This window comes from Somniosus microcephalus, unplaced genomic scaffold (genome assembly GCF_052327205.1).
Source record: "Somniosus microcephalus isolate GS21.2 unplaced genomic scaffold, FLI_Smic_1.0 unresolved_chr2, whole genome shotgun sequence".
Taxonomy (NCBI): domain Eukaryota; kingdom Metazoa; phylum Chordata; class Chondrichthyes; order Squaliformes; family Somniosidae; genus Somniosus; species Somniosus microcephalus.
Genome location: NW_028225180.1, coordinates 9,229,911 through 9,256,780, shown reverse-complemented (window position 1 = coordinate 9,256,780; position 26,870 = coordinate 9,229,911). Strand labels below are relative to the sequence as shown.

Here is a 26,870-nt window from a genome sequence, read left to right as displayed (position 1 = left end):
GATCCCTGCGGTACCCCACTAGTCACTGCCCGCCACTCGGAAAACGACCCGTTTATTCCAACTCTTTGCTTTCTATCTGCCAACCAGTTCTCTATCCAAGTCAATACCTTGCCCCCAATCCCATGTGCCTTAACTTTACACGCTAATCTCTTATGTGGGACCTTATCGAAAGCCTTCTGAAAGTCCAAATACACCACATCCACTGGTTCTCCCTCATCTATTTTACCAGTTACATCCTCAAAAAATTCCAGTAGATTAGTCAAGCACGATTTACCTTTTGTAAATCCATGTTGACTTTGTCCGATCCTGTCACTGTTTTCCAAGTGCTCTGCTATTACATCTTTTATACTGGACTCCAGCATTTTCCCCACTACCGATGTTAGGCTTACCAGTCTGTAATTCCCCGTTTTCACTCTGCCACTTTTTCTGAATAGTGGAGTTACATTAGCTACCCTCCAATCCATGGGAACTGTTCCAGAGTCTATAGAATTTTGGAAGATGACCAGCAATGCATTGACTATTTCTAGGGCCACTTCCTTAAATACACTAGGATGTAGATTATCAGGCCCTGGGGATTTATCGGCCTTCAACCCCGTCAATTTCCTTAACACCATTTCCCTACAAATACTGATTTCTTTCAGTTCCTCCCTCTCATTAGACCCTATGTTCCCCGACATCTCTGGGAGGTTATTTGTGTCCTCCTTTGTGAAGACAGAACCACAGTATGTATTTAATTGGTCTGCCATTTCTTTGTTCCCCATTATAAATTCCCCTGATTCTGACTGCCCCTCCGACAGTGGAGCACTCGCTCAGTACTGCCTCTCCGATACTGCAGCGCTCCCTCAGTACTGCCCCTCTGACAGTGCGGCGCTCCGTCAGTACTGCCCCTCCGACAGTGCAGCGCTCCCTCAGTACTGCCCCTCCGACAGTGCGGCGCTCCCTCAGTACTGCCCCTCCGACAGTGCGGCGCTCCGTCAGTACTGCCCCTCCGACAGTGCAGCACTCCCTGAGTACTGCCGCTCCAACAGTGCAGCGCTTCCTCAGTACTGCTCCTCCGACAGTGCGGCGCTCCCTCAGTACTGACCCTCCGACAGTGCAGCACTCCCTCAGTACTGCCCCTCCGACAGTGCAGCACTCCCTCAGTACTGCCCCTCTGAATGTGCAGCACTCCCTCAGTACTGCCCCTCCGACAGTGCAGCGCTCCCTCAGTACTGCCACTCCGACAGTGCAGCGCTCCCTCAGTACTGCCCCTCCGACAGTGCAGCGCTCCCTCAGTACTGCTCCTCCGACAGTGCAGCGCTCCCTCAGTGCTGCCCCTCCGACAGTGCAGTGCTCCCTCAGTGCTGCCCCTCTGACAGTGCAGCGCTTCCTCAGTACTGCCCCTCCAACAGTGCAGCACTCCCTCAGTACTGCCCCTCCGACAGTGCAGCGTTCCCTCAGTACTGCCCCGCCCACAGTGCAGCTCTCTCCCAGTACTGCCCCTCCGACAGTGCAGCGCTCCCTCAGTACTGCCCCTCCGACAGTGCAGCGCTCCCTCAATACTGCCCCTCCGACAGTACAGTACTCCCTCAGTACTGCCCCTCCTACAGTGCGGCGCTCCCTCAATACTGCCCCTACGACAGTGCAGTGCTCCCTCAGTAATGCCTCCTCCGACAGTGCGGCGCTCCCTCAGTACTGCCCCTACGACAGTGCAGCGCTCCCTCAGTACTGCCCCTCTGACAGTGCGGTGCTCCCTCAGTACTGCCCCTCTGACAGTGCGGCGCTCCCTCAGTACTGCCCCTCCGACAGTGCAGCGCTCCCTGAGTACTGCCCCTCCAACAGTGCAGCTCTCCCTCAGTACTGCCCCTCCGACAGTGCGGCGCCCCCTCAGTACTGCCCCTCCAACAGTGCAGCGCTCCCTCAGCACTGCCCCTCCGACAGTGCAGCGCTCCCTCAGCACTGCCCCTCCGACAGTGCAGCGCTCCCTCAGTACTGCCCCTCCGACAGTGCAGCGCTCCCTCAGTACAGCCCCTCCGACAGTGCAGCGCTTCTTCAGTACTTGTTAGATCCGGGTATCTTAATGTTGTGTCCTTCAATAATCAGACAAAGACTGCAGGGAACGATCAACAGGTGTTTACTGGATGAAGTTCAAACTGTAACTGACTGTACAGAGCACCACTCAGGGCTTATATACAGGTGTGGTCACTGCCGGTACTGCAGGATACAGGAGCTGTAAAAAGTAGTTCTCCCTCTTAAAGGTACATACACTACAGTACTGCCCCTCCGACAGTGCTGCGCTCCCTCAGTACTGCCCCTGGACAATGCAGCGCTCCCTCTGTACTGCCTCCTCCTCCGACAGAGCGGCGCTCCCTCAATACTGTCCCTCGGACAGTGGAGCACTCGCTCAGTACTGCCTCTCCGACAGTGCAGCGCTCCCTCAGTACTGCCCCTCCTACAGTGCGGCGCTCCCTCAGTACTGCCCCTACGACAGTGCAGCGCTCCCTCAGTAATGCCTCCTCCGACAGTGCAGCGCTCCCTCAATACTGTCCCTCGGACAGTGGAGCACTCGCTCAGTACTGCCTCTCCGACAGTGCAGCGCTCCCTCAGTACTGCCCCTCCTACAGTGCGGCGCTCCCTCAATACTGCCTCTCCGACAGTGCAGCGCTCCCTCAGTACTGCCCCTCCTACAGTGCTGCTCTCCCTCAGTACTGCCTCTCCGACAGTGCAGCGCTCCCTCAGTACTGCCCCTCCTACAGTGCGGCGCTCCCTCAATACTGCCCCTCCTACAGTGCAGTGCTCCCTCAGTACTGCCCCTACGACAGTGCAGCGCTCCCTCATTACTGCCCCTCTGACAGTGCGGCGCTCCCTCAGTACTGCCCCTTCGACAGTGTAGCGCTCCCTCAGTACTGCCCCTCTGACAGTGCAGTGCTCCCTCAGTACTGCCCCTACGACAGTGCAGCGCTCCCTCATTACTGCCCCTCTGACAGTGCAGTGCTCCCTCAGTACTGCCCCTACGACAGTGCAGCGCTCCCTCATTACTGCCCCTCTGACAGTGCGGCGTTCCCTCAGTACTGCCCCTCCGACAGTGCAGCAGTCCAGGTTGTGGGTGGTGTTGTGCATCTCCCGGGAGTTCTCTCGAACTCCGGTGATCAGTGCTCCCTCGGTGATGTTGTTTTTGCTCTGACATCGAGTCCCGACCTGGGTAAACAGCTCCAGGCCTCTCAGCTGTGCATCGCAATAACAAGCGGCAATTAATTGCGCGCACACAGCTTGTTTATTGGCTTTTTCTGAAGCGTGACTGACCTGGGAGTGATTGTGCACCGAAACATCTGCTCCAGGAAAGTTCAGTTCCCCCTCACACTCGCTGCTGCTCGGACAGGACCTGCCGTGAGCCGCAGGCTTTTCGAATGCTGATCGACTACAGTGGGCATCGCCAGTGGGTTCCATGTCGTCTCCAGAGCCAACGAGGACAGAGCGAGCGCCGGTGAGTTAAGGGGCGAGGACTCAGAGAAACTGGGATTGTTCTCCTTGGAGCAGAGAGGGTTAAGGGGAGATTGACCAGGGATAACAACAGAAAATGCTGGAAACACTCAGCAGGCCAGGCAGCATCCGTGGAGAGAGAAACAGAGTTAACGTTTCAGGTCTGGGACCCTCCCTCAGAACTGGAAAAAGCTGGAGATGTAACAGATATTCGCAGGTGCAGAGACGGCGGGGGCGGGGAGTGTGGGGGAAGGGAGGAAATAATTAAAGCTACATCCTGTGCTTATGTAAGAGGCAGGAAAGACAAAATGTTGCAAATGGGAATGGCAAAATCATACCGCATGAAAAATGGGGGCAGGGATAATTATCTGAAATTGTTGAACTCAATGTTGAGTCCAGAAGGCTGCAAAGTGCCCAATCGAAAGATGAGGTGCTGTTCCTCGAGCTTACGTTGAGCTTCATTGGAACAGTGCAATAGCCCGAGGGCAGAGAGATCAGAGCGGGAGTGAAGCGGTGAATTAAAGTGACAGGCGACCGGAAGCTCAGGGTCACCCGTACGGACTGAACGGAGGTGTTCCACAAAGCGGTCACCCAATCTGCGTTTGGTCTCCCCAATGTAGAGGAGACCGCATCGTGAGCAGCGAATACAGTATACTAGATTGCAGGAAGTACAAGTAAATCGCTGTTTCACCTGGAAGGGGTGTTTGGGGCCCTGGACAGTGGGAAGGGGGGAGGTAAAATGGCAGGTGTTGCATCTCCTGCGCTTGCACGGGAAGGTGCCATGGGAAGGGGAGGGGCTGTTGGGGGTGATTGAGGAGTGGACCAGGGTGTCGCGGAGGGAGCGGTCCCTTCGGAATGCTGGGAGGTGAGGGGAAGATGCATTTGGTGGTGAGATCACGCTGGAGGTAGCGGAAATGGCGGAGGATGATCCGTTGAATGTGGAGGCTGGTGGGGTGAAAGGTGAGGACAAGGGGAACCCTATCGTGGTCCTGGGAGGGAGGGGAAGGGGTGAGGGCAGAAGTGCGGGAAATAGAACGGACACGGTCGAGGGCCGTGTCAACCACGGTAGAGGGGAATCCTCAGTTGAGGAAAGAGGAAGACATGTCGGAAGCACTGGTATGGAAAGTGGCATCGTCAGAACAGACGCGGCGGAGACGGAGAAACTGGGAGAATGGAATAGAGTCCTTACAGGAAGCGGGGTGGGAGGAAGTGTAGTCCAGGTAGCTGTGGGAGTCAGTGGGCTTGTAGTGGATGTTTGTCGAAAGCCGATCGCCTGAAATGGAGACGGAGAAGTCGAGGAAGGGAAGGGCAGAGTCGGAGATGGACCATGTGAAGGTGAGGGAATGGTGGAAATTGGAAGTAAATTGAATGAAATTATCTAGTTCAGGGCGAGAGCAGGAAACGGCACCGATACAGTCACCTTTCACCCCACCAACCTCCACATTCAACGGATCATCCTCCGCCATTTCCATCACCTCCAACATGATCCCACCACCAAACACATCTTCCCCTCACCTCCCCTTTCAGCATTCCGTAGGGACCGCTCCCTCCGCGACACCCTGGTCCACTCCTCAATCACTACCAACAGCCCTGCTCCTTCACCTGGCACCTTCCTGTGCAAGCGCAGGAGATGCAACACATGCCCTTATACCTCCTCCCTTCCCACCTTCCAGGGCCCCAAACACCCCTTCCAGGTGAAACAGCGATTTACTTGTACTTCTTGCAATCTAGTATACTGTATTCGCTGCTCACGATGCGGTCTCCTCTACATTGGGGAGACCAAACGCAGGTTGGGCGACCGATTTGCGGAACACCTCCGTTCAGTCCGATAGGGTGACCCCGAGCTTCCGGTCGCCTGTCACTTTAATTCTCTGCTTCACTCCCACTCTGACCACTCTGTCCTCGGCCTCTTACACTGCTCCAATGAAGCTCAGCATAAGCTCGAGGAACAGCACCTCATCTTTCGATTAGGCATTTTACAGCCTGCCGAACTCAACATCGAGTTCAACAATTTCAGACTACAATCCCAGCCTGTATTTTTCATGCTGTATTATTTTGCCATCTCCACATTTGCAACACTTAGGGCCAGAAATTCGGGTCCCCACGGGTGAGTACGCGCTGGGTACTCGCGCGTAGGCCCAACGAAAGTGCCGGTTTCGTGCATGCACTGCGCATGCGCGGGAAACCGGAACTTCCATTCCCTTGAAGGAAGGGGTTCACAGGACGAATGCGTGCGCCGTTTTTTTGGGCAGGTTTCTCCGGGAGGGTAAGTCTCCAGGAGCTACGCCATTAAAAAGCAGTCGCAAGGCCTGCTTTTAACAAGGTAAGTGGTGAATTAATTAAAATTAAAACATTTTTTCCACAGGTTTATTATTTTTAAATACTTTAAAGAAAGGTAGGTTTATTTTTAGCCCTGTTAATTAATTTTTTCAAAAATTTAAATTATTGTTTAATATGGTTATTTTATGTAAAAAAATGTATTTGAAGTTTTAGTTCTGTTTTGGGGCCGAACTGTATTCATAGATTTGACAGGTCTTCCTGTCAAATCTATGAATACAGATTCCCTGCTCCGATTGGCTCTCCATGGCCCACGTGATCCCAGGGGACGCTTCGAACTAACTGCGCCCCTGGGATACGCAAGCACTGCGCGCCGGCAGTTGGAGCAGGCCCAGGATCGGAATCCCACGCGGGCCCACAGCTCAACGGCCGGCGCGCTAGGTAAGGGCAGGTCGGGGGCTCGCACCCGCGGGAACCCCCCGACCCGAATTTCTGGCCCTTTATCTTTCCTGCCTCTTACATAAGCACAGTATATTCTTTCAATTCCTTCCCCCACTCCCCCTGCCCCGTCTCTGCACCTGCTTAATGTCTGTTACATCTCCAGCTTTTTCCAGTTCTGATGAAGGGTCCCAGACCTGAAACGTTAACTCTGTTTCTCTCTCCACTGATGCTGCCTGGCCTGCTGAGTATTTCCAGCATTTTCTGTTGTTATTTCAGATTTCCAGCATCCGCAGTATTTTGCTATTGTAATGGTACCAGGGGATGAGGGACTTCAGTTACATGGAGAGACTGGAGAAGCTGGGGTTGTTCTCCTTGGAGCAGAGAAGGTTAAGGGGAGATTGACCAGAATGGTACCAGGGATGAGGGACTTCAGTTATGTGGAGAGACTGGAGAAGCTGGAGTTGTTCTCCTTAGAGCAGAGAAGGTTAAGGGGAGATTGACCAGAATGGTACCAGGGATGAAGGACTTCAGTTACGTGGAGAGATTCGAGAAGCTGCGATTGTTCTCCTTAGAGCAGAGAAGGTTAAGGGCAGTGTGTCAGTATTTACAGGGTGTCCCCGGGGAGTGTGTCAGTATTTACAGGGTGTCCCCGGGGAGTGCGTCAGTATTTACAGGGTGTCTCTGGGCAGTGTGTCTGTATTTACAGGGGGTCCGCAGGGAGTGTGTCAGTATTTACAGGGTGTCCCCGGGGAGTGTGTCAGTATTTACAGGGGTCCCCGGGGAGTGTGTCAGTATTTACAGGGTGTCCCCGGGGAGTGTGTCAGTATTTACAGGGTGTCCCCGGGGTGTGTGTCAGTATTTACAGGGTGTCCCCGGGGAGTGTGTCAGTATTTACAGGGTGTCCCCAGGGAGTGTGTCAGTATTTACAGGGTGTCCCCGGGGAGTGCGTCAGTATTTACAGGGTGTCTCTGGGCAGTGTGTCTGTATTTACAGGGGGTCCGCAGGGAGTGTGTCAGTATTTACAGGGTGCTCCCGGGGAGTGTGTCAGTAATTACAGGGTGTCTCCGGGGAGTGTGTCAGTATTTACAGGGGGTCCGCAGGGAGTGTGTCAGTATTTACAGGGTGTTCCCGGGGAGTGTGTCAGTATTTACAGGGTGTCCCCGGGGAGCGTGTCAGTATTTACAGGGGGTCCCCAGGGAGTGTGTCAGTATTTACAGGGTGTTCCTGGGGATTCTGTCTGTATTTACAGGTGGTCTCCGAGAGTGTGTCAGTATTTACAGGGGGTCCCCGGGGATTGTGTCAGTATTTACAGGGTGTTCCCAGGGAGTGTGTTAGTATTTACAGGGTGTCCCCGGGGAGTGTGTCAGTATTTACAGGGTGTCCCCGGGGAGTGTGTCAGTATTTACAGGGTGTTCCCGGGGAGTGTGTCAGTATTTATAGGGTGTCCCCGGGGAGTGTGTCAGTATTTCCAGGGAGTTCCCGGGGAGTGTGTCATTATTTACAGGGTGTCCCCGGGGAGTGTGTCAGTATTTACAGGGTGTCCCCGGGGAGTGTGTCAGTATTTACAGGGTGTCCCCAGGGAGTGTGTCAGTCTTAACATGGTGTCCCCGGGGAGTGTGTCAGTATTTACAGGGTGCTCCCGGGGAGTGTGTCAGTATTTACAGGGTGTCCCCGGGGAGTGTGTCAGTATTAACAGGGGTTCCCCGGGGAGTGAGTCAGTATTTACAGGGTGTTCCCGGGGAGTGTGTCAGTATTTACTGGGTGTTCCCGGGGAGTGTGTCAGTATTTACAGGGTGTTCCCGGGGAGTGTGTCAGTATTTACAGGGTGTCCCCGGGGAGTGTGGCAGTATTTACAGGGTGTCCCCAGGGAGTGTGTCAGTATTTACAGGGTGTCCCCAGGGAGTGTGTCAGTATTTACAGGGTGTCCCCGGGGAGTGTGTCAGTATTTACAGGGTGTTCCCGGGGAGTGTGTCAGTATTTACAGGGTGTCCCTGGGGTGTGTGTCAGTATTTACAGGGTGTCCCCGGGGAGTGTGTCAGTATTTACAGGGTGTTCCCGGGGAGTGTGTCAGTATTTACAGGGTGTTCCCGGGGAGTGTGTCAGTATTTACAGGGTGTCCCCAGGGAGTGTGTCAGTATTTACAGGGTGTCCCTGGGGTGTGTGTCAGTATTTACAGGGTGTCCCCGGGGAGTGTGTCAGTATTTACAAGGTGTCCCCGGGGAGTGTGTCAGTATTTACAGGGTGTCCCCGGGGAGTGTGTCAGTATTTACAGGGTGTCCCCGGGGAGTGTGTCAGTATTTACAGGGTGTCCCCGGGGAGTGTGTCAGTATTTACAGGGTGTTCCCGGGGAGTGTGTCAGTATTTACAGGGTGTCCCCGGGGAGTGTGTCAGTATTTACAGGGTGTCCCCGGGGAGTGTGTCAGTATTTACAGGGTGTCCCCGGGGAGTGTGTCAGTATTTACAGGGTGTTCCCGGGGAGTGTGTCAGTATTTACAGGGTGTCCCCGGGGAGTGTGTCAGTATTTACAGGGTGTCCCCGGGGAGTGTGTCAGTATTTACAGGGTGTCCCCGGGGAGTGTGTCAGTATTTACAAGGTGTCCCCGGGGAGTGTGTCAGTATTTACAGGGTGTTCCCGGGGAGTGTGTCAGTATTTACAGGGTGTTCCCGGGGAGTGTGTCAGTATTTACAGGGTGTTCCCGGGGAGTGTGTCTGTATTTACAGGGTGTCCCCGGGGAGTGTGTCAGTATTTACAGGGTGTTCCCGGGGAGTGTGTCAGTTTTTACAGGGTGTTCCCGGGGAGTGTGTCAGTATTTACAGGGTGTTCCCGAGGAGTGTGTCAGTTTTTACAGGGTGTTCCCGGGGAGTGTGTCAGTATTTACAGGGTGTCCCCGGGGAGTGTGTCAGTATTTACAGGGTGTCCCCGGGGAGTGTGTCAGTATTTACAGGGTGTCCCCGGGGAGTGTGTCAGTATTTACAGGGTGTTCCTGGGGAGTGTGTCAGTATTTACAGGGTGTCCCCGGGGAGTGTGTCAGTATTTACAGGGGGTCCCCGGGGAGTGTGTCAGTATTTACAGGGTGTTCCCGGGGAGTGTGTCAGTATATACAGGGTGTCCCCGGGGAGTGTGTCAGTATTTACAGGGTGTCCCCGGGGGGTGTGTCAGCATTTACAGGGTGTCCCCGGGGAGTGTGTCAGTATTTACAGGGTGTTCCCGGGGAGTGTGTCAGTATTTACAGGGGGTCCCCGGGGAGTGTGTCAGTATTTACAGTGTGTTCCCCGGGGAGTGTGTCAGTATTTACAGGGGGGCCCGGGGAGTGTGTCAGTATTTACAGGGTGTTCACGGGGAGTGTGTCAGTATTTACAGGGTGTTCCCGGGGAGTGTGTCAGTATTTACAGGGGGTTCCCGGGGAGTGTGTCAGTATTTACAGGGTGTCCCCAGCAAGAAGGGCTTTCTATGCCATCAAAAAATCAATCCAAATAGAAATCCCAATTAGCATTTGGCTCAAAATTTTCAAATCAGTAATTGAACCAATTGCACTCTATGGCAGTGAGGTATGGGGACCGCTAACTCAACAAGAATTCGCAAAATGGGACAAACACCCAATTGAGATCCTACATGCAGAATTCTGTAAAAGTATACTCCGGACTCAAAGGAAAACAGTAAACAATGCATGCAGGGCGGAACTAGGCCAATATCCATTAATAATCACTATCCAAAAAAGAGCCACCAAATTTTGGAATCACCTACAAATGAGCAACCCCCAATGCTATCACTACGACGCCCTGAAATGCCAAGAGCTGACCATAAAGAAGAATACCCTCAGTCAACTAGTCCTGGGACTCAGTGAAGTAACTACTAACAATACTAACAATAACCAGCCCCAGGACAGTGACAGGGCAACACAAAGAATTCGACCCAACACAATCGTCGCTAAGCAAAAGGAAAAATATCTGACATATTGGGCAGAAACAACAAAAACCCAAAGCAAACTCAATTGCTACTTGGCCCTAAACAGACAATACAACATAGCTGATTACCTGACCATGGTAAAGGATAACAAACTGAGAAGAACCTTGACAAGGTACAGACTTAGCGAACATAGCCTAGCGATCGAAAAAGGCAGACACAGGCAGACCAGGCTACCAAGAGAAGACAGGATATGCTCTCACTGCAGTCAGGGAGTAGTGGAGACAGAGATGCACTTCCTCACAGCCTGTGGAAAATATCAGGACATCAGGGAGAAGTTCTACCAAAAATTCTCACAAATATGCCCTGAATTCAGAAGTCTGAATGACAACCAAAAACTCCCATTCCTACTGGGAGAGGAGAGAAGCTGTGTAACACTGGCGGCACACTATGTTACAGCTTGCCATGAACAGAGGGACAACCAGTAAACTATGAAAAGAATATATATAAACAATGCGAATGTATATTTATACACTCAGGGATATACCTGTTTATACACTGTATGAATAGAACTGCGTTTATGTGCTCAACCATAAATGTATTTTGATGCTTTGGCAACATAAGATGTAACTTATCATGCCAATAAAGCGATTTGAATTGTGAATTGTGAATTGTGAGTGTGTCAGTGTTTACAGGGTGTCCCCGGGGAGTGTGTCAGTATTTACAGGGTGTTCCCGGGGAGTCTGTCAGTATTTACAGGGGGTCCCCGGGGAGTGTGTCAGTATTTACAGGGGGTCTCCGGGGAGTGTATCAGTATTTACAGGGGGTCCCCGGGGAGTGTGTCAGTATTTACAGGGTGTTCCCGGGGAGTGTGTCAGTATTTACAGGGTGTTCCCGGGGAGTGTGTCAGTATTTACAGGGTGTTCCCTGGGAGTGTGTCAGTATTTACAGGGTGTTCCCGGGGAGTGTGTCAGTATTTACAGGATGTTCCCGGGGAGTGTGTCAGTATTTACAGGGCGCCCCCGGGGAGTGTGTCAGTATTTACAGGGCGCCCCCGGGGAGTGTGTCAGTATTTACAGGTTGTTCCCGGGGAGTGTGTCAGTATTTACAGGGTGTTCCCGGGGAGTGTGTCAGTATTTACAAGGTGTTCCCGGGGAGTGTGTCAGTATTTACAGGGTGTTCCCGGGGAGTGTGTCAGTATTTACAGGGGTCCCCGGGGAATGTATCAGTATTTGCAGGGTGTTCCCGGGGAGTGTGTCAGTATTTACAGGGTGTAGTGTATGTACCCGTCTATCTTTAAGGGAACTATTGAATGTAACCGTTCACCTTTAAGGGAACTACTTTAGGTGTGGCACTATTTGTTTGGCTTCTGTATACTGTAATACCGATAGTGACCACACCAGTATATAAGTGTTGTGCCAGGAGTTATTGGGCAGATTCGCCCGGACCTTCGAATAGTAAAGACCTGTTTTGTTTGTTACTTCTGAAGTCTGTGTATTTATTAACTGCACAACCCACAGACTTTACAGTGGCGACGAGTCCGATCGTACCATGCGGCAAGATTACCAAAAGCAACGAAGAGCGTCGAAGAGAGACAACCGCCCTCGTCGTGCTACCAAAAGAAAACACGAGGCTGCAACAACAGAAAGCAGGAAGTCTAACAACAAAAGCTGTATCAGCAACAGGCACTGACTACCCTTCTGCCACGGTGCGGAGTGAGCTGACCAGCAAGAAACAAGGTGGCCGAAGAGACTGTGAGTAGGGGAAGGTGTAGAAGTATCCGGAGGATAAGGGCAGAGCACTCGACCTCGGTCGAGGGGGAGCTGTGCCGGCCAAAAGTCGGGTCCAACGGCGTCGGGTGACAGCCGGACCGCGATCGGCGGGAACAATCCGGGCAGCGACCGCAGCCACGAAGCGCTGAGCCTGCGAGTAGGCGCGGGAAGAGAAACCCAGCCGCAGCCGGGGAGGGAAACACCGGTCTGCGAGAGGGCTGGGGAGGCGAACGGGAACCGTGCGGGTGAGAGCCGGGTGCGGAGAGAGAGACTGCGAGGAGCCAGTCCAGCGGCTGAGCTGTTCTCCACCAACGGGGTACTCAGAGCCGGCAAAACCGAACGTGCGGGAGTGGGTGAGAGACACAGCCAAAAACGGGGTGAGAGACTGCGCGAGAGCCAGTCCAGCGGCTGAACTGTTCTCCACCAACGGGGTACCCAGGACCGGTAGCACCGAACGTGCGGGTGAGAGAGCGACAGAGCCGGGTACGGAGAGAGAGACTGCGCGAGAGCCAGTCCAGCGGCTGAACTGTCCTCCGTTAACGGGGTGTACCCAGCGCCGGTTGGGCCGTGCGGGCGGGAGGAAAAGACATAGCCGAGTAAGGGGAGCTGTGCGGAAGCCAGCCAGCGGCTGAACCTGTCCGCTGTGGGGGAAGCGTACCCCTTCCACCGGGAAGAAACGCGGGAAGCCGCCATTAGGCGGAGAAGACGCCAGAAGCGGGAAACCGCCATTGAAGGGGGCGGGGCGAGAATGGAAGAGCGGGAAACCGCCATTTTCGCGGGAAAACCGCCATCTTGATTGACATACCGCCATTGAAGTGGGCGGGGAGAGAAGGAAAGAGCGGGAAACCGCCGATTTCGCGGGAAAACCGCCATCTTAGAAACAAACCAATAAATAAGAATACTGAAAGAAATACTGGTGCTGCTCCCAAGGGAAGAAAAATGCCTAAGCGAGGGAATATTAACGACTTTAATTCGGAAATAGAAGACTGGGCCACGTACGTGGAACGCATAGAGATCTATTGCGAAGCCAACAAAATAGAGGAAGACGACAAGGCGATAACATTGCTAAACTCGATGGGGGCAAAAACATACGGGCTCTTGAAGCATCCAATAGCACCAAATAAACCAGCGGATCAGACCTTCGAAGAGATTGTGGCTGTGCTGAAGGACCATTTGAACCCCACACCGCTGATGCTGGCTGAACGATTCAAATTCTACGCAAGAACGCAGAAGAAAGACGAAAGCAATGCGGAATACTTGGTCGAACTGCGTAGGCTAGCGAAATACTGCCAGTTCGGAGGGAATCTGAAAGAAGCGCTGCGGGACAAGTTCGTATGCGGATTGTCCAAAGAAGGGACGCAGAAGCGACTACTGGAAGAGAACGACCTCACACTGGACAGGGCTGTCCTTATAGCTGCATCGCACGAAGCCGCAGCGAAAGGAACGGCGGAAATGCAACTAAAGGCGGCGGCACTTGGGGTGGACCAAATTACTTCAAGCACAACAAAATGCTACCGTTGTGGGAAGACCACGCATGACCAGAATCAATGCTGGTTTAAGAACCAAGAGTGTAGGAAATGTGGCAAACTGGGTCACATCGCGAAGGTATGCCGGTCCGGGAAAAAGACCAATAATCAAAGGAAGCCACCACAAGAAAAGTACAACAAGGTACACAAGGTGGCTGAGAAGAGTTCAGACGAACAGAATTCAGACTCAGACCCAAACAACCAGGAGCTGGGTAGGCTGAGAATCCACAATGTAGGTAAAGAAACGGATCTACAGGCCATCTGGGTCATACTAAAAATAGCTGGAGTCCAAGTAAGAATGGAGCTGGACACTGGATCAGCTCTATCAGTCATCAACCGAAGGGACTACCACCGGCTATTCTCTCACATACCTTTAAGAAATACCAAGTTCGTATTACAGACATACACGGGGCATAACATATACCCCGTGGGGAAAATAAGAGTCAAGGTGAGAGATAGGGGTAAAGAACACCCAAGAATGAACTTGTACGTATTACCTGAGGAAGGACCACCACTTCTAGGACGGGAGTGGATTAAGAAAATAGACATGGAATGGCATTACTTAAAAGCCATAATGAGGGAGGACTCGGTGCAAGCTATTAGCTCAGATTCTGAAATGGATGATGATAAGACCAAGTCGAATATGGAAGACAAGGCTAAAAGGGACTTGCTGACGATGGGAAAGAAAACGAAGACATGCAGAAGGACTTATGGTACCAAGAAGAATAAAGCTGCAGAGCAGAACTCCAGGTTGACAGAGAATTCTGAGCCTGTTCAAGCAAAGGATTCATCCACGACGGAAGAACACCGAGCTCGGACGCAAACTTATGTCAAAGTACGACAACAATTAGATCAGTTGAGTGATCGTCTCGTACAAGAGATGAAAAATATGGAAAGGTTCTGGGACACCGAATGGGAGAACCTTGAAAGACTACAGAGACAGCTAGCTCAAGCAGAGAGCGACCATAGAGCCATCGTGGTCAAATACCAATCACATTCCCCTGATGCTGTTCAGGAACTAGAATATTTACAGAATGAACCAAAGGAAGAGGAATCTTCAGGGAGCCAGGATTTTATTCCAGTTCTTCTCTGCGACTCCTTACAAGCAGAGTGTGAGAAGTTGAAAGAACAGTATGAACAGGCCCAGGCTACAATTCTGGAGGGGGTTAACTCGGCAGCCTCCGAAAAGCTAGTTTCAGTAGAAGCATATGAACAACTAAAGGTTGAACATGAGCAAGAAGTCCAAAGGCTGCAGGAAATTCTTAATGAGCTCAAGGCCAAGACAGACTCATCGGTAGGAGATCCATCCATAGATGAGAAATTAGAGGTGAAAATCATGGCAGAGCATGAAAGACAGGATGTCCAAGAACTTATAAAAACATTGAAGGACACCCAAGACAAATATGAGGCGGCAATGACCGAGGTTCAACAACTTGAAGAACAGATTCAACTGGGAATCCTTTCAGTGGAAGAACAGGACACTGTAAGAATGGTCCCTGAACATGAACTAGAGAGCATCAGGGCGCAACTTTTCCGAGCGCTGAAAGCCAAAGTTCAAGAGGAACATAAGGTGGAAGTATTGGAGAAAGAGGTGGAGGAAATGGAGAAGACTCTGATCCACCGTGTTCCCAGGGAAGAGTTAACGGTCAGCCAACTCCTTCATATGCTGAAGGACAAGACTTTGCAAGGGGAACAATCTGAACACGAGCTTCAATCTTCAGGGGGAACGAGTTCGGAGCTCTCAAAAGTCACGGAGATAGCTGAGGTGGCAACACAAATTTTACAAGGATGCCAAAAGTACGTTGAATCACGTCAAGGTGAACAGAAGAATGTGGAAACCGTTACTTCAGTTGAAGGGTTAAATAGCCTGATAATGCAATTACCGGTGGAAAGGAAGGTATTGAACTCACAAATGAGGTCCGTCGTGAAGGAATGGCAGATAACCCAGGAAGAGCGGGATGAATATGAATGCATGAAGAAGGCTTTTCAAGAAAGATGTTTAGGGAAGGAACCACCGTCAGCTAACGTCCAGACGGGTGAGGAGGAAGAAGAAGTCTCTCTCGCTGGCCTAACTCAGGATGAACCCGAATATTACCATGACCTGTTGAGTGACACTGAATATTACGAGGATGTGGTCTGCCCAGCTTGTGATGAGAACTCTCAAAGTGCTGAAATCCGGAGGAAGCACTTAAGGTCTAAGGAACATAGAGAAGTTGGTGGCGCTACAGCTGGCAGCCGAGAAAGGAGCTCCGAGAGTTTCAAAAAGGCAGAAAAGAAAAAGAAGAAGCAGAAGATAATAACTGTCTAAAATATTAGCACTTCTACCATTCCAGGCGGGACATTACGAAAGGAGCTAAATTAGTTGAAAAACTGGAAAATGTCAAGACAGCCAGTTGGTTGTAAAAGTCCGCACTGCTGTTCAACAGGACGAAGGTTCAAGCTGTTACGTCAAGAAAAAGGCTATGGAGGAGTCACGCTAGCCAGGTGAACCGGCTACACCAAAGAAATGTTGTTCGGAACGAGTCAAGATCAGAGACTGAATCTATGAACTGTTTCCGCAGAGACTGAACCTGTGAACTGTTTCCACCGAGATTATATTTGTAAATTGTTTTATATGACATTGACTCCACCGAGATTATATCTGTAATTTGTTTTATAGGAAGTTGAAGATATGTATGTTTAACGGGGACTCTGTAAGTAATAAGCTAAAAAGGGAGGATTGTAGTGTATGTACCCGTCTACCTTTAAGGGAACTATTGAATGTAACCGTTCACCTTTAAGGGAACTACTTTAGGTGTGGCACTATTTGTTTGGCTTCTGTATACTGTAATACCGATAGTGACCACACCAGTATATAAGTGTTGTGCCAGGAGTTATTGGGCAGATTCGCCCGGACCTTCGAATAGTAAAGACCTGTTTTGTTTGTTACTTCTGAAGTCTGTGTATTTATTAACTGCACAATAGACTTTACACAGGGGGTCCCCGGAGAGTGTGTCAGTATTTACAGGGGGTCCCCGGGGAGTGTGTCAGTATTTACAGGGAGTCCCCGGGGAGTGTGTCAGTATTTACAGGGTGTTCCCGGGGAGTGTGTCAGTTTTTACAGGGGGTCCCCGGGGAGTGTGTAAGTATTTACAGGGGGTTCCCGGGGAGTGAGTCAGTATTTACAGGGTGTTCCCGGGGAGTGTGTCAGTATTTACAGGGTGTCCCCGGGGAGTGTGTGTCAGTATTTACAGGGGGTCCCTGGGGAGTTAGTCAGTATTTACAGGGTGTCCCAGGGGAGTGTGTCAGTATTTACAGGGGGTCCCCGGGGAGTGTGTCAGTATTTACAGGGGGTCCCCGGGGAGTGTGTCAGTATTTACAGGGTGTCCCCGGGGAGTGTGTCAGTATTTACAGGGGGTCCCTGGGGAGTGAGTCAGTATTTACAGGGTGTCCCAAGGGAGTGTGTCAGTATTTACAGGGGGTCCCCGGGGAGTGTGCCAGTATTTACAGGGGGTCCCCGGGGAGTGTGTCAGTATTTACAGGGGGTCCCCGGGGAGTGTGTCAGTATTTACAGGGTGTTCCCGAGGAGTGTGTCAGTATTTACAGGGTGTTCCCGGGGAGTGTGTCAGTATTTACAGGGGGTCCCCGGGGAGTGTGTAAGTATTTACAGGGGGTTCCCGGGGAGTGAGTCAGTATTTACAGGGTGTTCCCGGGGAGTGTGTCAGTATTTACAGGGTGTCCCCGGGGAGTGTGTGTCAGTATTTACAGGGGGTCCCTGGGGAGTTAGTCAGTATTTACAGGGTGTCCCCGGGGAGTGTGTCAGTGAGTGTGTCAGTATTTACAGGGTGTCCCCGGGGAGTGTGTCAGTATTTACAGGGGGTCCCCGGGGAGTGTGTCAGTATTTACAGGGTGTCCCAAGGGAGTGTGTCAGTATTTACAGGGGGTCCTCGGGGAGTGTGTCAGTATTTACAGGGTGTCCCCGGGGAGTGTGTCAGTATTTACAGGGTGTCCCCGGGGAGTGTGTCAGTATTTACAAGGGGTTCCCGGGGAATGTGTCAGTATTTACAGGGTGTTCCCGGAGAGTGTGTCAGTATTTATAGGGGGTCACCGGGGAGTGTGTCAGTATTTACAGGGTGTTCCCGGGGAGTGTGTCAGTATTTACAGGGGGTCCCCGGGGAGTGTGTCAGTATTTACAGGGTGTTCCCGGGGAGTGTGTCAGTATTTACAGGGGGTCCCCGGGGAGTGTGTAAGTATTTACAGGGGGTTCCCGGGGAGTGAGTCAGTATTTACAGGGTGTTCCCGGGGAGTGTGTCAGTATTTACAGGGTGTTCCGGGTAGTGTGTCAGTATTTACAGGGTGTTCCCGGGGAGTGTGTCAGTATTTACAGGGGGTTCCCGGGGAGTGTGTCAGTATTTACAGGGGGTCCCCGGGGAGTGTGTCAGTATTTACAGGGGGTCCCCGGGGAGTGTGTCAGTATTTACAGGGTGTTCCCGGGGAGTGTGTCAGTATTTACAGGGGGTCCCCGGGGAGTGTGTAAGTATTTACAGGGGGTTCCCGGGGAGAGAGTCAGTATTTACAGGGTGTTCCCGGGGAGTGTGTCAGTATTTACAGGGTGTCCCCGGGGAGTGTGTGTCAGTATTTACAGGGGGTCCCTGGGGAGTTAGTCAGTATTTACAGGGTGTCCCAGGGGAGTGTGTCAGTATTTACAGGGGGTCCCCGGGGAGTGTGTAAGTATTTACAGGGGGTCCCCGGGGAGTGTGTCAGTATTTACAGGGTGTCCCCGGGGAGTGTGTCAGTATTTACAGGCGGTCCCTGGGGAGGGAGTCAGTATTTACAGGGTGTCCCAAGGGAGTGTGTCAGTATTTACAGGGGGTCCCCGGGGAGTGTGTCAGTATTTACAGGGGGTCCCCGGGGAGTGTGTCAGTATTTACAGGGTGTCCCCGGGGAGTGTGTCAGTATTTGCAAGGGGTTCCCGGGGAATGTGTCAGTATTTACAGGGTGTTCCCGGGGAGTGTGTCAGTATTTACAGGGGGTCACCGGGGAGTGTGTCAGTATTTACAGGGTGTTCCCGGGGAGTGCGTCAGTATTTACAGGGTGTCCCCGGGGAGTGTGTCAGTATTTACAGGGTGTTCCCGGGGAGTGTGTCAGTATATACAGGGTGTTCCCGGGGAGTGTGTCAGTATTTACAGGGGGTTCCCGGGGAGTGTGTCAGTATTTACAGGGTGTCCCCGGGGAGTGTGTCAGTATTTACAGGGGGTCCCGGGGAGTGTGTCAGTATTTACAGGGTGTTCCCGGGGAGTGTGTCAGTATTTACAGGTGTTCCCGTGGGAGTGTGTCAGTATTTACAGGGTGTCCCGGGGAGTGTGTCAGTATTTACAGGGTGTCCCCGGGGAGTGTGTCAGTATTTACAGGGTGTCCCCGGGGAGTGTGTCAGTATTTACAGGGTGTCCCGGGGAGTGTGTCAGTATTTACAGGGTGTTCCGGGGAGTGTGTCAGTATTTACAGGGTGTTCCTGGGGAGTGTGCCAGTATTTACAGGGTGTTCCCAGGGTGTGTGTCAGTATTTACAGGGGGTCCCGGGGAGTGTGTCAGTATTTACAGGGTGTTCCCGGGGGTGTATGTCAGTATTTACAGGGTGTTCCCGGGGAGTGTGTCAGTATTTACAGGGTGTTCCCGGGGAGTGTGTCAGTATTTACAGGGTGTTCCCGGGGGGTGTATGTCAGTATTTACAGGGTGTTCCCGGGGAGTGTGTCAGTATTTACAGTGTGTCCCGGGGAGTGTGTCAGTATTTACAGGTGTTCCCGGGGAGTGTGTCAGTATTTACAGGGTGTCCCGGGGAGTGTGTCAGTATTTACAGGGTGTTCCCCGGGGAGTGTTTCAGTATTTACAGGGTGTTCCCGGGGAGTGTGTCAGTATTTACAGGGTGTCCCCGGGGTGTTATGTGTCAGTATTTACAGGGTGTCCCGGGGAGTGTGTCAGTATTTACAGGGTGTCCCCGGGAGTGTGTCAGTATTTACAGGGTGTCCCGGGGAGTGTGTCAGTATTTACAGGGTGTCCCCGGGAGTGTGTCAGTATTTACAGGGTGTCCCCGGGGAGTGTGTCAGTATTTACAGGGTGTTCCCGGGGAGTGTGTCAGTATTTACAGGGTGTCCCGGGAGTGTGTCAGTATTTACAGGGTGTCCCCGGGGAGTGTGTCAGTATTTACAGGGTGTCCCGGGGAGTGTGTCAGTATTTACAGGGTGTCCCTGGGAGTGTGTCAGTATTTACAGTGTGTCCCCGGGGAGTGTGTCAGTATTTACAGGGTGTCCCCGGGGAGTGTGTCAGTACTTTACAGGGTGTCCCCGGGGAGTGTGTCAGTACTTACAGGGTGTCCCCGGGGAGTGTGTCAGTATTTACAGGGTGTCCCCGGGGAGTGTGTCAGTATTTACAGGGTGTTCCACGGGGAGTGTGTCAGTATTTACAGTGTGTCCCCGGGGAGTGTGTCAGTATTTACAGGGTGTTCCCGGGGAGTGTGTCAGTATTTACAGGGTGTCCACGGGGAGTGTGTCAGTATTTACAGGGTGTCCCCGGGGAGTGTGTCAGTATTTACAGGGTGTTCCCGGGGAGTGTGTCAGTATTTACAGGGTGTCCCCGGGGAGTGTGTCAGTATTTACAGGGTGTCCCCGGGGAGTTGTGTCAGTATTTACAGGGTGTCCCCGGGGAGTGTGTCAGTATTTACAGGGTGTCCCCGGGGAGTGTGTCAGTATTTACAGGGTGTCCCGGGGAGTGTGTCAGTATTTACAGGGTGTTCCCGGGGAGTGTGTCAGTATTTACAGGGTGTCCCCGGGGAGTGTGTCAGTATTTACAGGGTGTCCCCGGGGAGTGTGTCAGTATTTACAGGGGTGTCCCCGGTGAGTGTGTCAGTATTTACAGGGTGTTCCCGGGGAGTGTCTCAGTATTTACAGGGTGTTCCCCGGGGAGTGTGTCAGTATTTACAGTGTGTCCCCGGGGAGTGTGTCAGTATTTACACGGTGTCCCGGGGAGTGTGTCAGTATTTACAGGGTGTCCCGGGGGAGTGTGTCAGTATTTACAGGGTGTTCCCCGGGGAGTGTGTCAGTATTTACAGGGTGTCCCCGGGGAGTGTGTCAGTATTTACAGGGTGTTCCCGGGGAGTGTGTCAGTATTTACAGTGTGTCCCCGGGGAGTGTGTCAGTATTTACAGGGTGTTCCCGGGGAGTGTGTCAGTATTTACAGGGTGTCCCCGGGGAGTGTGTCAGTATTTACAGGGTGTCCCCGGGGAGTGTGTCAGTATTTACAGGGTGTCCCCGGGAGTGTGTCAGTATTTACAGGGTGTCCACGGGGAGTGTGTCAGTATTTACAGGGTGTCCCCGGGGAGTGTGTCAGTATTTACAGGGTGTCCCCTGGGGAGTGTGTCATATTTACAGGGTGTCCCCGGGGAGTGTGTCAGTATTTACAGGGTGTCCCGGGGAGTGTGTCAGTACTTACAGGGTGTCCCTGGGAGTGTGTCAGTATTTACAGGGTGTCCCCGGAGTGTGTCAGTATTTACAGGGTGTCCCCGGGGAGTGTGTCAGTATTTACAGTGTGGTCCCCGGGGAGTGTGTCAGTATTTACAGGGTGTTCCCCGGGGAGTGTGTCAGTATTTACATGGTGTCCCCGGGGAGTGTGTCAGTATTTACAGGGTGTTCCCGGGGAGTGTGTCAGTATTTACATGGTGTTCCCGGGGAGTGTGTCAGTATTTACAGGGTGTCCCGGGGAGTGTGTCAGTACTTACAGGGTGTCCCGGGGAGTGTGTCAGTATTACAGGGGTCCCCGGGGAGTGTGTCAGTACTTACAGGGTGTTCCCGGGGAGTGTGTCAGTATTTACAGGGGTCCCCGGGGAGTGTGTCAGTACTTACAGGGTGTTCCCGGGGAGTGTCCAGTATTTACAGGGGTCCCCGGGGAGTGTGTCAGTACTTACAGGGTGTTCCCGGGGAGTGTCCAGTATTTACAGGGTGTCCCCGGGGAGTGTGTCAGTATTTACAGGGTGTTCCCGGGGAGTGTGTCAGTATTTACAGGGGGTCCCGGGGTGTGTGTCAGTATTTACAGGGTGTCCCCGGGGAGTGTGTCAGTATTTACAGGGGGTCCCGGGGAGTGTGTCAGTATTTACAGGGGGGTCCCCGGGGAGTGTGCCAGTATTTACAGGGTGTTCCCGGGGAGTGTGTCAGTATTTACAGGGTGTCCCGGGGAGTGTGTCAGTATTTACAGGGTGTTCCCCGGGGAGTATGTGTCAGTATTTACAGGGTGTCCCTGGGGAGTGTGTCAGTATTTACAGGGTGTCCACGGGGAGTGTGTCAGTATTTACAGGGTGTCCCTGGGGAGTGTGTCAGTATTTACAGGGGGTCCCGGGGAATGTGTCAGTATTTACAGGGTGTCCCCGGGGAGTGTGTCAGTATTTACAGGGTGTTCCCGGGGAGTGTGTCAGTATTTACAGTGTGTCCCCGGGGAGTGTGTCAGTATTTACAGGGTGTCCCTGGGGAGTGTGTCAGTATTTACAGGGGTTCCCGGGGAGTGTGTCAGTACTTACAGGGTGTCCACGGGGAGTGTGTCAGTATTTACAGGATGTCCCCGGGGAGTGTGTCAGTATTTACAGGGTGTTCCCGGGGAGTGTGTCAGTATTTACAGGGTGTTCCCGGGAGTATGTCAGTATTTACACGGGGTCCCCGGGGAGTGTTTCAGTATTTACAGGGTGTCCCCGAGGAGTGTGTCAGTATTTACAGGGTGTTCCCGGGGAGTGTGTCAGTATTTACAGGGTGTTCCCGGGGAGTGTGTCAGTATTTACAGGGTGTCCCCGGGGAGTGTGTCAGTATTTACAGGGTGTTCCCGGGGAGTGTGTCAGTATTTACAGGGTGTTCCCGGGGAGTGTGTCAGTATTTACAGGGTGTTCCCGGAGAGTGTGTCAGTATTTACAGGGTGTTCCCCGGGGAGTGTGTCAGTATTTACAGGGTGTTCCCGGGGAGTATGTCAGTATTTACAGGGTGTTCCCGGGGAGTGTGTCAGTATTTACAGGGTGTCCACGGGGAGTGTGTCAGTATTTACAGGGTGTCCCCGGGGAGTGTGTCAGTATTTACAGGGTGTCCCCGGGGAGTGTGTCAGTATTTACAGAGTGTTCCCCGGGGAGTGTGTCAGTATTTACAGGGTGTCCCCAGGGAGTGTGTCAGTATTTACAGAGGGTCCCCGGGGAGTGTGTCAGTATTTACAGGGTGTTCCTGGGGAGTGTGTCAGTATTTATAGGGTGTTCCTGGGGAGTGTGTCAGTATTTACAGGGTGTCCACGGGGAGTGTGTCAGTATTTACAGGGTGTTCCCGGGGAGTATGTCAGTATTTACAGGGTGTCCCCGGGGAGTGTGTCAGTATTTACAGGGGTCCCCGGGGAGTGTGTCAGTATTTACAGGGTGTTCCCGGGGAGTATGTCAGTATTTACAGGGTGTCCCCGGGGAGTGTGTCAGTATTTACAGGGTGTTCCCGGGGAGTATGTCAGTATTTACAGGGTGTCCCCGGGGAGTGTGTCAGTATTTACAGGGTGTTCCCGGGGAGTATGTCAGTATTTACAGGGTGTTCCCGGGGAGTGTGTCAGTATTTACAGGGTGTCCCCGGGGAGTGTGTCAGTATTTACAGGGTGTTCCCGGGGAGTGTGTCAGTATTTACAGGGTGTCCCCGGGGAGTGTGTCAGTATTTACAGGGTGTCCCCGGGGAGTGTGTCAGTATTTACAGGGTGTTCCCGGGGAGTGTGTCAGTATTTACAGGGTGTTCCCGGGGAGTATGTCAGTATTTACAGGGTGTCCCCGGGGAGTGTGTCAGTATTTACAGGGTGTTCCCGGGGAGTGTGTCAGTATTTACAGGGTGTCCCCGAGGAGTGTGTCAGTATTTACAGGGTGTCCCCGGGGAGTGTGTCAGTATTTACAGGGTGTCCCCGGGGAGTGTGTCAGTATTTACAGGGTGTCCCCGGGGAGTGTGTCAGTATTTACAGGGTGTTGCCGGGGAGTGTGTCAGTATTTACAGGGTGTCCCCGGGGAGTGTGTCAGTATTTACAGGGTGTCCCCGGGGAGTGTGTCAGTATTTACAGGGTGTTCCCGGGGAGTATGTCAGTATTTACAGGGTGTTCCCGGGGAGTGTGTCAGTATTTACAGGATGTCCTGGGGAGTGTGTCAGTATTTACAGGGGGTCCCCGGGGAGTGTGTCAGTATTTACAGGGTGTTCCCGGAGAGTGTGTCAGTATTTACAGGGGGTCCCCGGGGAGTGTGTCAGTATTTACAGGGTGTCCCCGGGGAGTGTGTCAGTATTTACAGGATGTCCCCGGGGAGTGTGTCAGTATTTACAGGGTGTTCCCGGGGAGTGTGTCAGTATTTACAGGGGGTCCCCGGGGAGTGTGTCAGTATTTACAGGATGTCCCCGGGGAGTGTGTCATTATTTACAGGGTGTTCCCGGGGGGTGGGTCAGTATTTACAGGGTGTTCCCGGGGGGTGGGTCAGTATTTACAGGATGTCCCCGGGGAGTGTGTCAGTATTTACAGGGTGTTCCCGGGGAGTGTATGTCAGTATTTACAGGGTGTCTTCGGGGAGTGTGTCAGTATTTACTGGGTGTCCCCGGGGAGTGTGTCAGTATTTACAGGGTTTCCCCGGGGAGTGTGTCAGTATTTACAGGGTGTTCCCGGAGAGTGTGTCAGTATTTACATGGCGTCCCCGGGGAGTGTGTCAGTATTTACAGGGTGTCCCTGGGGAGTGTGTCAGTATTTACAAGGTGTCCCCGGGGAGTGTTTCAGTATTTACAGGGTGTCCCCGGGGAGTATGTCAGTATTTACAGGGTGTCCCCGGGGTGTGTGTCAGTATTTACAGGGTGTCCCCGGGGAGTGTGTCAGTATTTACAGGGTGTCCCCGGGGAGTATGTCAGTATTTACAGGGTGTCCCCGGGGTGTGTGTCAGTATTTACAGGGTGTCCCCGGGGAGTGTGTCAGTATTTACAGGGTGTCCCCGGGGAGTGCGTCAGTATTTACAGGGTGTCCCCGGGGAGTGTGTCAGTATTTACAGGGTGTCCCCAGGGAGTGTGTCAGTATTTACAGGGTGTCCCCGGGGAGTGTGTCAGTATTTACAGGGTGTTCCCGGGGAATGTGTCAATATTAACAGGGGCCCCCGGGAGTGTGTCAGTATTTACAGGGTGTTCCCGGGATGTGTGTCAGTATTTCAGGGTGTTCCCGGGGAGTGTGTCAGTATTTACAGGGTGTTCCCGGGAAGAGTGTCAGTATTTCAGGGTGTTCCCGGGGAGTGTGTCAGTATTTACAGGGTGTTCCCGGGGAGTGTGTCAGTATTAACAGGGGCCCCCGGGGAGTGTGTCAGTATTTACAGGGTGTTCCCCGGGGAGTGTGTCAGTATTTACAGGGTGTTCCCGGGGAGTGTGTCAGTATTTACAGGGTGTTCCCGGGGAGTGTGTCAGTATTTACAGGGTGTCCCCGGGGAGTGTGTCAGTATTTACAGGGTGTCCCCGGGGAGTGTGTCAGTATTAACAGGGGCCCCCGGGGAGTGTGTCAGTATTTACAGGGTGTCCCCGGGGAGTGTGTCAGTATTTACAGGGAGTCCCCGGGGAGTGTGTCAGTATTTACACGGTGTCCCCGGGGAGTGTGTCAGTATTTACAGGGTGTCCCCGGGGAGTGTGTCAGTATTTACAGGGTGTTCCCGGGGAGTGTGTCAGTATTTACACGGTGTCCCCGGGGAGTGTGTCAGTATTTACAGGGTGTTCCCGGGGAGTGTGTCTGTGTTTACAGGGTGTTCCCGGGGAGTGTGTCAGTATTTACAGGGTGTCCCCGGGGTGTGTGTCTGTGTTTACAGGGTGTTCCCGGGGAGTGTGTCAGTATTTACAGGGTGTTCCCGGGGAGTGTGTCAGTATTTACAGGGTGTCCCCGGGAAGTGTGTCAGTATTTACAGGGGGTCCCCGGTGAGTGTGTCAGTATTTACAGGGTGTTCCCGGGGAGTGAGTCAGTATTTACATGGTGTTCCCGGGGAGTGTGTCAGTACTTACAGGGTGTTCCTCGGGGAGTGTGTCAGTATTTACAGGGTGTCCCCGGGGAGTGTGTCAGTATTTACAGGGTGTCCCCGGGGAGTGTGTCAGTATTTACTGGGCGTCCCCGGGGAGTGTGTGAGTAGTTACAGGGTGTTCCCAGGGAGTGTGTCAGTATTTACAGGGTGTCCCCGGGGAGTGTGTCAGTATTTACAGGGTGTCCCCGGGGAGTGTGTCAGTATTTACAGGGTGTTCCCGGGGCGTGCTTCAGCATTTACAGGGTGTTCCCGGGGAGTGTGTCAGTATTTACAGGGTGTTCCCGGGGAGTGTGTCAGTATTTACAGGGTGTCCACGGGGAGTGTTTCAGTATTTACAGGGTGTCCCCGGGGAGTGTGTCAGTATTTACAGGGTGTTCCCGGGGAGTGCTTCAGTATTTACAGGGTGTTCCCGGGGAGTGTGTCAGTATTTACAGGGTGTCCCCGGGGAGTGTGCCAGTATTTACAGTGGGTCCCCGGGGAGTGTGTCAGTATTTACAGGGTGTCCCGGGGAGTGTGTCAGTATTTACAGGGCGTCCCCGGGGAGTGTGTCAGTATTTACAGGGTGTCCCCGGGGAGTGTGTCAGTATTTACAGGGTGTTCCCAGGGAGTGTGTCAGTATTTACAGAGTGTTCCCGGGGAGTGTGTCAGTATTTACAGGGTGTTCCCGGGGAGTGTGTCAGTATTTACAGGGTGTCCCCGGGGAGTGTGTCAGTATTTACAGGGTGTTCCCGGGGAGTGTGTCAGTATTTACAGGGTGTTCCCGGGGAGTGTGTCAGTATTTACAGGGTGTCCCCGGGGAGTGTGTCAGTATTTACTGGGTGACCCCGGGGAGTGTGTCAGTATTTACATGGTGTTCCCGGGGAGTGTGTCAGTATTTACAGGGTGTCCCCGGGGAGTGTGTCAGTATATACAGGGTGTCCCCGGGGAGTGTGTCAGTATTTACTGGGTGACCCCGGGGAGTGTGTCAGTATTTACATGGTGTCCCGGGGAGTGTGTCAGTATTTACAGGGGGTCCCCGGGGAGTGTGTCAGTATTTACAGGGTGTCCCCGGGGAGTGTGTCAGTATTTACAGGGTGTTCCCGGAGAGTGTGTCAGTATTTACAGGGTGTCCCCGGGGAGTGTGTCAGTATTTACAGGGTGTCCCCGGGGAGTGTGTCAGTATTTACAGGGTGTCCCTGGGGAGTGTGTCAGTATTTACAGGGTGTTCCCGGTGAGTGTGTCAGTATTTACAGGGTGTCCCCGGGGAGTGTGTCAGTATTTACAGGGTGTTCCCGGGGAGTGTGTCAGTATTTACAGGGTGTCCCTGGGGAGTGTGTCAGTATTTACAGGGTGTTCCCGGTGAGTGTGTCAGTATTTACAGGGTGTTCCCCGGGGAGTGTGTCAGTATTTACAGGGTGTTCCCGGGGAGTGTGTCAGTATTTACAGGGTGTCCCCGGGGAGTGTGTCAGTA

General features: G+C 52.8%; 1 protein-coding gene across 1 annotated transcript in view; it reads left to right on the top strand.

The window, feature by feature from the left end:
• Positions 1-3,287: 3,287 nt before the first annotated feature.
• The window catches only part of LOC147092080 (uncharacterized), a 93,014-nt gene continuing 69,431 nt past the window's right edge, over positions 3,288-26,870 (top strand). The window contains exon 1 of the mRNA XM_085975823.1: positions 3,288-3,463. Coding sequence (XP_085831949.1) covers positions 3,425-3,463 — 39 coding nt within the window. The 5' untranslated portion in view covers positions 3,288-3,424. The remainder of the gene's footprint in view (positions 3,464-26,870) is intronic.